The 12344-nt window shown below is 39.1% G+C and overlaps 1 protein-coding gene across 2 annotated transcripts; it reads left to right on the top strand.

Annotated features, from left to right (window-relative positions):
• The first annotated feature begins 1546 nt into the window (after positions 1-1546).
• Positions 1547-11719, top strand: LOC118824813 (eosinophil peroxidase-like). Of its 2 annotated transcripts, XM_036595233.1 has the most exons (16): positions 1547-1650; positions 2163-2231; positions 2998-3094; positions 3281-3459; positions 3667-3799; positions 4470-4599; positions 4695-4901; positions 5159-5519; positions 5790-5950; positions 6133-6391; positions 6806-6976; positions 7479-7716; positions 7821-8017; positions 8762-8799; positions 9908-9967; positions 10217-10330. In XM_036595233.1, the coding sequence occupies exons 2-15, from the start codon at positions 2165-2167 to the stop codon at positions 9929-9931; spliced, it is 2262 nt and encodes a 753-aa protein (XP_036451126.1). In that variant the 5' UTR covers positions 1547-1650; positions 2163-2164; the 3' UTR covers positions 9932-9967; positions 10217-10330. The 2 variants fall into 2 exon arrangements, with proteins under 2 accessions (XP_036451126.1, XP_036451125.1); XM_036595232.1 differs by lacking the exon at positions 8762-8799 and having other exon boundaries at positions 10217-11719.
• The last annotated feature ends 625 nt before the right edge of the window (positions 11720-12344 follow it).

Genomic DNA, 12344 nt, shown 5'->3' on the forward strand with positions numbered 1-12344 from the left:
TAAGAAACATTCACGTTAAATTTTTATTATAATAACTGTTTAACTAAGAAGCATGATTCAGTGAAATACACCATTTCCAGACAGCAGACACCTGCAAATCTAGCATTTCTTCTGAAATGAAGGGTATTAATCCAGAGAACACAGTTTGGCCACTCCAAAGCTCTCCAAAGGACACAGTGACCTTAGACTTGCTTTACATTTTGAAACTTTTATCCAACTGAAACGGTTGCATGTTGTAAGTTGCATGCAACATTTACTCCACTTGTTAGCCACATTAGATGCTTGCATTTTTTGACAGATAGTTTTAAATGACCTCATCTGTGAAGTATTAGTAGCATTTGTAGCCTTTTTATCATCTTTGGATAATTTGCCAGCTGTCGTTACCATTGTTTTTATTGTTACCTTTCTATCCATCTGTCTACAGATCTCTACAAATTGTTATATGTTCTGGTTATAAATTGTTGTATGTTAAGGTTTAAGTAGCTATTACAGTGGCTTTACTCACAAAAAGAGGCCTCTGGACACTTTCGGACACATAGTGTACCTCTAGTATGTGGAAACTTGCAAACTACAAACAATAAATGTCCTGTGACTAAAGAGTAAGTATAATGTTACGGAAGTATCTTTTTTAAAATACATTTATTAACTTGGAGTTGTGTGTCTTGTCTCACTTGACAACCATTTCCTGGTTGGGGTTTTGTTGAAATACATTGACAAAAATCACCCAACAAAAATGAAGGAAGTTCTTACCTCATCCTATTCATCTGCCAGCATGAGGCAACTGCACGAGTGCACGTAACACAAGGCCAGCTCAGAGGATCAGAATGCATAAAAAAACTAGGCTTTAATTTGATGTTAGATTGCAATGGTGGACATGGAGGTTTTTCTGTAATGGATATGAGATGTATGCTGTTTAGTTATTACATCAAATGTGCAGTAAGTGCACTCATTGTTGTTTATTGTAGGTTATTAGGTAATTATGTGCATCATTATCTGCTTCAGAAGCTGTAGAATGCATGGCAAAGAACACTCATGACAAATAACAGCTAAAAAGGCAAAAGTTAAAGAAGCATTTCTGAATAGGTCTTTAGAAATAATGATTAAAAAAATACCCTCAGTATACCGAGAAAGTTCAACAAGTTCAACAGATGAAATTCTGGGAACATGCATTGACTCCCAGGAGGATAACACAAAGGAAATGCACGCAGTGATTTTCCTTCAGGCGAGGGGATTCCTGGCTTCCTTTGTGAGAGTTAATCGATCACACTTTAAACAGCTCCAACCTTGGCCTCTAGCTGTCAGTACCGTAAAAAAAAAAGAATTATAAAATGCTTTTTCGTAATATGCCGTAATTAGCAGAGTATTACAGAAATCTAACAACAGAACACTAATACTGCATCTTATTTATAGCTTTTATTTTTGACAAAGCATCAGTGTGAGCAGAGAGAATATGAAACTCAATACTCGACCTACATCATTCTTGCGGGTAAAAGGAAGCAGGAACTGCACTACTCCAAAACTCCAGGCCCTCCCACGCCCGAGATGCAGACAGGGTGAGGCATCTGCCTGTGTATAAAAGTCCTGCAGCACAGCAGGATGGCACACTGAACACTCCAATTCATCTAAAGAGAAGAGGAGTCAAACACGCGGGTGAGAAATGACAAGCCTCTGAGGCTTCTGCTTTTTTTTTTCAAATTTTAATTGTTCATGCTTTATTGTACCTCTGGTGTTGTAAAATGACTCTTAATTAAGAAGAGCTGCCTCCTTGCTGCATGAAATGATGCCTAAATACTTCTCTACTGATATTGTGTATCAGATCTATTCTGCTTCAGATATAAATGATCATAATATTCAGAAAAAAACATTGAAAAAAAAAATTTGAAACATTTATTTTTATCAGAGAAAATTCAATTCAAGGAGTGTAAAATTGTGTCATATGTGATAAAAAGTTAATTATCACTAATAGTACTAATAGTTAGTTTTTACTAATAGTATTAATAGTTAGTTTTTACAAATAGTACTAATAATTAGTTTTTACTAAAAGTACTAATAGTTAGATTTTACTAACAGTACCAATAGTTAGTTTTTGAAAAAAACTAACTATTAGTACAGAATGCAAAGTATGTTTCTATGAGCTGACTGTGCCTCTGTTACTGTTTCAGCTATGAATCTCTTAATATCCATTGTGGCACTGGGTTTGTGCCATATGCTCAACTACCCGACTGTATCTGGTGAGTTAAAAAATTAACAAAAATCTACAATAATAAAATAAATAAATGAATAAATAAATGAATAATAGGCATTTGAAAGTATTATTTGGTAGTTCCCACTACTTGGTGCATAATAACAGCACAGCTTCATCAGTATTTCTGCACATTAGAACATTTAGTAAGCCAGCAGTTGATGTTAATACGTGATTTGGAATTTCAGGTGTTCTGAAATGCCGCTATGGTGCTTTAAAAACCAGAGCGCATCTGAAATTTTTTCTGTACATTGCACATGATAGAACTCTGGCTGCAACATTGTGAACAAGCTGACTTCTGTCTAAGTTTCAAATAATTCAGAATTTTAAGGCAGTCTGGTAACTATTTTAAGTTAACCTCAATTGTTTACAGTGTTTTTACAGTACAGTGTAGTGTAGTATAAAAAACAAAAGCATTGGTCAGCTTTTTAACATCTCGCAGGTGAAGAGGCTCCAACTCATCCTGTACTTCTTCTATAAAAGAAAGCTGTTTTAGTGACGTTGTTGTTGAACTTGGTTTGTTGGTTTTCCAGGTTCAGATTAAACCTACTCTTACACTAAAGAGAGTTTTAATGAAGAATCACCACTAAAAGCTAATCTAGAATCATTATAAAACTAGAGTTACTAGAGTTAATGGCATTTTTTATTTGGGTTTATTTTACAGCTGGACAGATATAATAAACCATCTTTATTAAGAGTTTCTGTTCCTACATGTGTCCATGACCTTGACTCTACCGTAATATCTGTTTGTATAGGATCTGTACAGGAGGGCTTGGGGAGACCTTTCATTCTGGAGGCCATTGAGGAGGCCAAAAGACTCGTAGATGATGCTTACTTGTACTCTCGTCAAGAGTGAGTCAACATTTCTCTAACCTGGAGCATATATTTATCATACCCATCCATGAATGTCTATGCAAATTGTACGGCAATATGTAACTGAAAACACTTCGGAACATATTATATATATTCTATTTGCATTTTTTAGAATATGCTGAAAACATATTGCAATACATTTCATCTTATATCATATGTTTACAGGAGTCTGGCGAGGGTGCGTAAGGACACTTTCATCAAGCCGTCTGATAAGCTGCGTCTGATGAAGCAGCCATCCCGAAAGACAAGAGATGCTGTGAGAGCTGCAGACTACCTTCAGCAGACCCTGAGAATTATCACTGAGAAAACACACCACGCACACAAGAGATCCATTAATGCTACAGGTCTGACATACACACTTTCTCTCACACATACACACAGAAATGAACATACAGAGACACTGCTGCTGAACATCCTCAAACCTCATTTCATCATTTGCCTTACTTCGGACTGATTTCCCTCTGTTATCATACCAGAAAAAATAATGAAACAAATTTGAACCAAATACCTATTAAAATCCGTCCATTAAAGCTGTCTGTTCTCTCTCTCAGCGCTGATTACTCCTGAAGAGCTGCAGACTATCATACGCCTGACTGGCTGTGCAGCTCAAGTCCGGCCCCCTTCCTGCAGGACCACACCCCTCATCAACAAGTACCGCACCGCCAACAGCGTCTGCAACAACCGGTGAGCACCGCTCTAACCTGCCCCAACCAGAAACAGGGTGGTACTGCACTCATCAGGAGAATTTCCTATGAATCTAAAATCATGGGTGTAATCACAAATAGTGTCATTTTGATCAAACATTTTATCAGTAACCTTTTTTGCTGTTTTTCAAAAGTCCTAGAGACATTCCTCTGAATATCTCAGTGTGTTGCCAAGGCATAATCATGCAAGAGATTCCTCTTTCATGTTACCAGTGTGGTTGCATGTATACCACGGACAGCAAGTAAACACTGGGCCTCATTCATTTATATCTTCCTAAGTTTTTTCTTAAATGCATTCTTAAGAAAGGTCCTAAGAAAAAGTCTAGGTCAGATGTGTTCTTAAAGCACAGAGATGTTCATAACTTTGTGCTCTTGAATGCATAGATTCTTATTTCTCCCAAATAGGAAAACATTGGTGAATAAAAATTGTGCAAGTGGGTCTTAAGTAGAAATTTCTTCTCAAAAATGGTTGGTGAATGCGGCCCATTGTGTCCATTGTTGTTCTTTTTTTACACGATGAAAATAGTAATTTGTTCCCAATTAATGACATACTGCCACCATTCTTGAGCAAATTAGCTTCAGGATGAAGACCGTAGATGACAGTTTCTCTCAAGCGTAGAATAGCTAACAGTGTTGTTCTGGATCTTTAGGAGGAATCCACTTCTTGGTGCAGCAAACACACCACACACTCGCTGGCTCCCTCCTATTTATGAAGATGGTATCTCCCAGCCTGTAGGCTGGGACCCAAGCAGACTCTATAATGGGGTCCTGCTACCTCTGGTAAGACAGCAGTCTTTCATTCCAATGAGTTTTATGTTGACAGCCAGGTGAGTCCAAGCTCAAACGAGATCTCTTTTCCATGCCTGCTCTTCCAGGTGAGGCTGGTGTCTAACCGCATCGTGAGCACAGCAGATGCCAACGTTCAGGGCGACAGTGAGCTCACGTACCTGATCACCTTCTTTGGCCAGTGGAATGACCACGACCTGTCCTTCACTCCACAGTCACCCAGCATCCGATCTTTCAGCAGCGGCATCAACTGTGATGAGAGCTGTGAGCGCACCGAGCCCTGCTTCCCCATTCAGGTTAGTCCACAGGAAGAAACACTAGTTCCTGCTCTGTTTGCACACTCATGTATTTTTTTCTGCTAAGATCCACAATAAAGCTCTCCTGTAAAAGAAATGCGTCACTCAAAAATGCAATTGTTGGTGACAGTCATGTTTATTAGCCATATTAGAAACATTTTTGTATGAAATGCATTTAAACTCAGTGCTTCACTGCACAGCATTTAGGGACATTACTTACAGCAATGCAAGTTAACTATATTCATCATTTTGCTTAGTTTCCTCCTGGAGACATACGTCAACCTGCTCCAAACACCTGCCTCCCCGTGTTCCGTTCTGCACCTGCCTGTGGTTCTGGTAACAATGCCTTCATTTTCGGTGGTGTCCCCAAAGTAAGGCAGCAGATCAACTCCCTGACAGCATTCCTAGATGTAGGCCAGATGTACGGCTCTGATGAGGGGCTTGCGCGAGAACTCCGTGACCTCTCCAACGACAACGGCCTTTTGCTGGTCAATGACCGTTTCCAAGACAATGGTCGAGAGTTGCTGCCCTTCACTAAAGTGGTCAGCAACATGTGCAAAACCCGTAACCGCATCCTCAACACAACAGGCCTCGAGGAAGTTCCATGTTTCATAGCAGGTCAGTTTTGTTCTTCCTCTCTATTAGGCATAAATAATGCTACTCCAAATAAAATCATTCTCTTTTCAATGGCTTTAAGAAAATAGGATCTGTGTCTGTTTATACAGCACTTTTCGCATAATTCAGTTCAGGTAAATTTTTACCAAAGAAATATCAGATGAAATTTTTGAAAAAAGGGCAAGATTAAAAATGACTCATTATAGAATCAGTGAACCTGCAGATTTCTAAAAAAATAACTAAGCAAAAAAACGTGCCTCTTCCTGACCGCAGGTGATGCTCGTGTGGATGAGAACATTGCGCTAACTTCAATACACACGCTGTTTCTGAGAGAACACAACCGGCTGGCCCGTGCCCTGCGCCTACTCAACCCCCGCTGGAGCAGCGAAACACTTTACCAGGAGGCTCGCAAAATTGTTGGTGCCTATCACCAGGTACTGCACACTTACATGCATGCACACACACACACACTCTCCTCCAACTGAGTCAAATCTACATTGATCATGCTTCTAATTTTTTTTTAAATTCTAGAAAATTTTATTTCTGTGGTCCTGACTCATTTCTGATTTACATAATGAACAGGAATAATGATTGTAATTTCCTCTCTGCCCCACAGATTGTGGTTTTCAGGGATTACCTGCCACACATTGTGGGTCCAGATGCCATGAGAAGGCTGCTTGGGCCTTATCCTGGGTACGACCCCAGTGTTGACCCAAGCATTGCTAATGTTTTTGCCACCGCTGCCTTCCGTTTCGCCCACGCGACTATACAGCCCCTCGTCTTCCGTTTGGATGAAAATTTCCAGAACCATCCTCAGTTCCCCAGCGTCCCTCTGTTCCATTCCTTCTTCACACCCTGGAGAGTCATCTTTGAAGGTCAGTTCACGTGACAGTAATAAATGCAAGCTAAAAGCTAAGCTACTAAGTTCCCACTCTCATTCCTGCAAACTCCTCACTATTCACTCTATTTATGTGCTTTTTTTATCTGATTTGGTTCGTTGGCTTATTTATAATGAATGAATCAGAGTAGGCAGAACAAAAATGTGCAGAACATGAGGCCTCCAGGACTGACTTTTGGAACCATTGCATTTGTGTATGTACTGTCTGTAAGTCCATTCCTGGAGGGCTGTACTGTTGTTCTCTGTTTTTCTTCACAACGTGCCTGATTTGACTCAAGGATTTGGTAGCTGAACAGTGGGGATGAAGTAGAGCAAGGTGATCAAAATTATGCAATGATTTGACTCTTCACAACTGAAGTTATCTGATTCTCATCTGATTCCTCACATCCAGGTGGAATTGATCCTCTCATCCGTGGCTTGATTAGCCGACCGGCTAAGCTGAATCAACAGGACCACATACTGGTGGATGCAGTGAGAGAGAGGCTGTTTGCTTTCACCAGTCACATTGCTATGGACCTGGCATCGCTCAACATGCAGAGGAGCCGTGACCATGCCCTGCCAGGTACACGCATGCACACAGGGTTGGGCAGCATACTTTGAACAAGTAGTAAAGCCTGAATGGTTAGTACGCTGTTCTAAATGTATTCAGTAACATATTCCATTGCAATACGTATAAAATGTAACTTTTTTTATTTGAAGCAGGCAACCAGACTGAAGAGCCAAAATAATGTTGAGAATTTTTATAGCTTAATTTAAATACGTAAATATGAACTAAAACATGCTAAAAGAATTATACGAAGAAAACTGCCAACCAGTAACAGCGAGGAACAGTGTGAATTTTGCCATTTAATCAGTGTTGGCTGAATGCATGGTGATTAGATAAGAGCCACTACACATAGCCCAAAAGGCCAAACTTCATATCTTTCTTGTAACCCGATGTTAACAATTTAGCACTTCTTTCACAGCAATGTTATCACACACAAAGACTCATTCTGAAAACAATAATCACAACCTTATTCATAAAGGTGGATACAAAGCTCATGTTGTCCTCTTTTCTCTGTTAGGTTATACTGCATGGCGGAGGTTCTGCAACCTCTCCACACCTCGCAATGAAGCTGAGCTGGCCGTGGTGCTGAACAACACTGACTTAGCACGCAGACTGATTACACTCTACGGAAATCCTGCCAACATTGATGTCTGGGTGGCGGGTGTAGCTGAACCTTTTGTTCCTGGAGGCCGAGTCGGACCTCTCTTCTCCTGTCTCATTGCAACCCAGTTCCAGAAGATCCGTGAAGGCGACAGGTATTGTATGTGTGTGTGTGTGTGTGTGTGAGACAAAAATATCACCAAATAAAAAGAGTAAATGTAGGTGTGTATGGTGGTAATATTGGTCTCTCTCCATCCAGGCTCTGGTGGGAGAATCAAGGGGTTTTCACCAAGAGGCAGAGAGCCTCGCTAGCTTCTGTGTCTCTGGCCCGCATCATCTGTGACAACACAGGCATCAGAAGAGTTCCTGGTGACCCCTTCCGCTTAACCAACAGATCTGACTTCATTGATTGCAACGAAATTGTGGATCTAGACCTCACTCCCTGGATTGAGGCTGGTAAGGCAAAAGAGCAAATCAGATTCTTTGTACTTGTGCAGTCCACAGAAAAAAAATGCTTTTTCTCTTCTGGTCATTTAAATGTGAATATTTGTTTAACAGATTGCATTTTTTAATACTGATGCTTTTAGTGGAGTCCCACTGTTAGTTCTCATCCTTATCTCCAGAACACATGATGGCTACCAACTAATGAGGATAAATCCTTGCTTACAATTATCCAGTCTTTAGCATATTTTTTACCTGCTTTAAGGTCATTTCACAGCTATTCTCTTGGAGAAAAGTGCTGATTGCTCGTCTTGTATAAGGGGGCTACTATACACCCTTGTTTGGCTAGCATTACTGTGTAATCTAAGTACTAACCATGAACAGCCAGTGTTGCTTTCACTGATTTCCAGCTGGATTGCTGTGGCCTTCTTACTGTTTGAGGCAAGGAAAGCAAAAATGTTCACAGCGCTGTACTACAACCCTGAAAGACTAATTATAACCCTTTCCACTATATGGAGTTTTGATTGTGTTTACTTGTTTTTTTTATAAATTTTTCAGGACACTGAAATTATAGGCCTGTTAAACAAATAATCACATTCATACCAGCTTACTAAACATTTCTGACTTAATTCCTCATTACTCTGCTTGTGGCATACTGGTATGCACAATATGCATGGGGTACTGTTCAAGGACTTTTAAAATACAGGCTGTATAATCTGTGTAGTGGTGTTGGCTTACTTTTGGTATTTGACCTTCTAGGAGAGCCTGAGAGCTACAGTTTACACAGTGGAGATGAGGTTAGCCAACTATTATTTCTTATGAACACTTATGAAGTGAATGAATTTATTACACTGGGATTGGTCTGGGAACTCTTTCCTGGCATGTGCTCTTCATACAGAGGCCTTGTGCAGCAACAAATTGGTTAAATTGTGATGTGCTAAGACCAGAGTTGGTGTGTAATGGAATACGAGAATTGGGAATAAGTATTCAGAATACAGAAATTAATTATCTGTATTCAGTTTAAGTTACATTTTGTAAAGGCAATATTCAGAATATGTTTAGAATACTTAACCAGTAAATTTTAGAAGTATTTATCATCTCTAAAAGAAACATAACAAATACTTTTTTAGGACTTACAGTATTTTAAAATCAGAGCATGGTGTGTAATGACAGAACTCTTTACAAACACTGAAGTTTCTGCTAAAGCCCAAGTAGACTGATAATCTATGTGATGATCAGTAAATAATCTCAGTGTTAGTAAACTCTTTTGAGGGATGATGGAACTGAATAGTCTCCTAAGCAGTGGACATCTTCACCATCAAGAAGCTTAGTACTGGTGTTGTACTGGACTCATGCAGGCATTTTGTATAAAGACATCTCACTGACTGAAAATCACAGCTACCCACTTTATGGTCCAGTTTGAAAGATTCTGTTACTGAGATATGGCAGTTGTTTGCGCTTCATAGAGTGAAAAAGTTGAGAATTTTGTAAATTCATTTAAATAAGTGAATTTTTCATGAAACAGAAGAACTACATGAAGAAAACTGCCAACCAGTAACAGAGACAAACAGTGTGCAATAAATAACAAATACAACAGTTTTTCCCATCTGCTTTATTGAGATAGAGTATTCTGAATGTGTCCTAATTATATTCTGAAAATGTTACTTTTTATGTACATTTAGGACAGTGTATTGTATTCAGCCATCACCACTTTTCAAAGTATTCTGCCCAACTCTGGCTAAGACACAGTTTATGAACTGCACTAGGCCTTTGCAGTATGTTATCTTCCTTCCTTCTGTTTGCTTGGGTTGAGGGTTCTCTAATTAACATAAGCCCACTTTTTTGCCGTTGTTTTCTTTTATGTGTCAGACTTAAATTAAGCTAATTTGTTTTAACCATTTGCAGATCCTGACGCAGAGCCAGTACTAGGACCTCCAGGACCTAGGGGACCTGCTGGAGAACAGGGTAATGTGCTTAATCAGAATCACATTCGTACTCTGAGACCTTTGGCTTTTTTGAATGCATGTCTCTCTCACGATGCTCAAAAATAAATGCAGCATTCTAACAACACCACTACATGCATACGTAAAGAGTTTTTAATACTGTTGTCCAATGCTAGTTCTAGTATTCTAGTGCTCTAGTGTGTTTGTAAAATACATTTTCTCATTGTGGACTTTTATTCCATATCCCAATTATCACTCTCTTGATTTTCAGGTCCCCCAGGGGCACCAGGGATAAGAGGACCACCTGGACCCCCTGGCCCTGCTGCTAACATCACAACACCACGTTCTGCTTTCTCTGTGCAGCTCGGCGATTCCTCCTCCTCTCCCATCCCAGTCAGACTTATCACTTTCCGCAGCACCATCTATAACGATCTGAACGACTACAGCAATCAGACAGGCGAGTTCACCTGCAGCGTGGCTGGTGTATATGAGTTTGTCTTCTTCCTAACATCCTCCCGAAATGTGGGCACCGTGACACTGCGGCGCAACAATGCTGTGGTTCTGAGCAGCGTGGCGTCTCAGCAAAGTCCTGGCAGACTGATGTACAGTGGGCAGACAGTCCTGCGGTTAAACCAAGGGGACCGTATAAGACTGGAAGCCAGTTTGGGCAGCAATGGCCTCTCTGCTAATAGCTACTTCACTGGACATCTGCTCTTCACATCCTGAAAAGAGTCTCTTTTTTAACCCTTAGAAGTCACAGCTATCGTTGGCGATAACAAAAGAATGTTGTTATTTTATTCTAAAGGGTCCAAAGCATGGAAGACAAATCCAGTTGTCCTCGCTTCTAAATAAAAGATTATAATAGGATATGTAGATATTGTTAAAGTTTCAAAATGTACTGTTCACTTTACCATCCACAATCACCAAGAAGCAATCAGATCATTTACATATATCAGTTTTGAAAGCACAGCCTGTTTAATTCTAAGGGATAAACAGAGGTTGGAAAATGGTCATATAGAAATAAATTATGACCATATTTTTTAACATAAAACCAAATGTAATACGTAGAATTCAGGAATAAATACAGAAAAAATGGGCCCTTTAATTATTTTGCACTTGTGTAGAAATTCTATCATAAGTGTTAATTCTAAACTTTAAATCTGTACATTTGTGTTTGTATGTAGAAGAGAAATTTTACTATCCTTTACATTTCTGCCAAGTTTTTGCCACTTTTTGGCACTAAAACAACAAAAAAAAATCAGGAAGACAGACAAGCATCTGTTGACACAGATCTAATTACATAATTACCCCTATAATTGCATAATTATATTTAAATAATTATGCGATGTAAATTGAATATACAGCAAGTATATACAACAATAACTCCAGACTTCTAAGGGTTAAACTGACATACAGACTCCTTTCTCCCTGTGCACTGATCATGCCTCACAGATACTGTTTATCATCAGTCACCTCAACATATAGCACTGTTTGCTGATTCTGGTACAATTGTGAATTTTTGTTAAGGATTGTTATTGTTTTGCACTGTTTTATGTAACCATAAAGCGTGGTCATTTTCTTTGACTGGCGTATTGACAATTTTCTGTTATTCAAAAAAGTAAAAATCTGTATTTTGGGTGCATATTCTTCAGGGACTCCCTTTCACCTGCTTTCTTTATGATGTGAAATATACTCAAGTTTTAATATGTCTTCATTATTTCATCTTGTGTTGATATTTCATCTTGACTTGCAAATAAACAAACTGTATACCTCAGTTTATATCTCTTCAATGTCTATTAAAGGAAGCTTTTTGTGGAAATAAAGGGTCTAAAAGATCTCCAAACTGGGTTTTCAGTTGTGAAGGCATTTTGATGTCATGGTGTAGCTTGAAATAATTCATAGATTTGACTGGATTGTAGGAATACTGCATAAAACACAATTTTTGCAAAAGTGAAAACTGTAAAAAGATTACGTTTCAGTATTGAAAAACGTCAAATGGGTCAATTCTCATTTCTGGTTCTTGTCAGTGGAAAAATCACGAATCACAGTATTTTACAATTTCACAAACTAGTCATAAAATCAAATAACAACCAAACAGCAATGGAATAAAGGGTGTTATTCTAATGATCCAAATTTAAAATTTCCCATCATAAGCGGAAATGAAGGGGCAAGAGCGCAGGTATTGAAGCTCAGAAACCACAGAAATCAGCCCTGTGGTTCTGGTTTATTGGTCGGCTATATTACTTTTTGCATGAGCGTGTGTATATTTGACGTGTACAAACTATATAAAAAAGAAACGATATAGGGAAGAAACTGAACTCCCACCATTTGACGGGGGCTTCCTGTTCCCCAGAATAGTGGGAGTTCAGTTTCTTCCCTATACCGTTTCTTTCTTATAC

The sequence above is a fragment of the Colossoma macropomum genome, unplaced genomic scaffold (assembly GCF_904425465.1).
Source record: "Colossoma macropomum unplaced genomic scaffold, Colossoma_macropomum, whole genome shotgun sequence".
Taxonomy (NCBI): Eukaryota; Metazoa; Chordata; class Actinopteri; order Characiformes; family Serrasalmidae; genus Colossoma; species Colossoma macropomum.

Coding starts and splice junctions, on each gene's coding strand:
- LOC118824813 (XM_036595232.1), top strand. CDS start 2,165: ATGAATCTCTTAATATCCATTGTGGCACTGGGTTTGTGCCATATGCTC. Junction 3,800..4,469: donor AACAGCGTCTGCAACAACCG/GTGAGCACCGCT, acceptor CTGGATCTTTAG/GAGGAATCCACTTCTTGGTG. Junction 4,600..4,694: donor ATGGGGTCCTGCTACCTCTG/GTAAGACAGCAG, acceptor CTGCTCTTCCAG/GTGAGGCTGGTGTCTAACCG.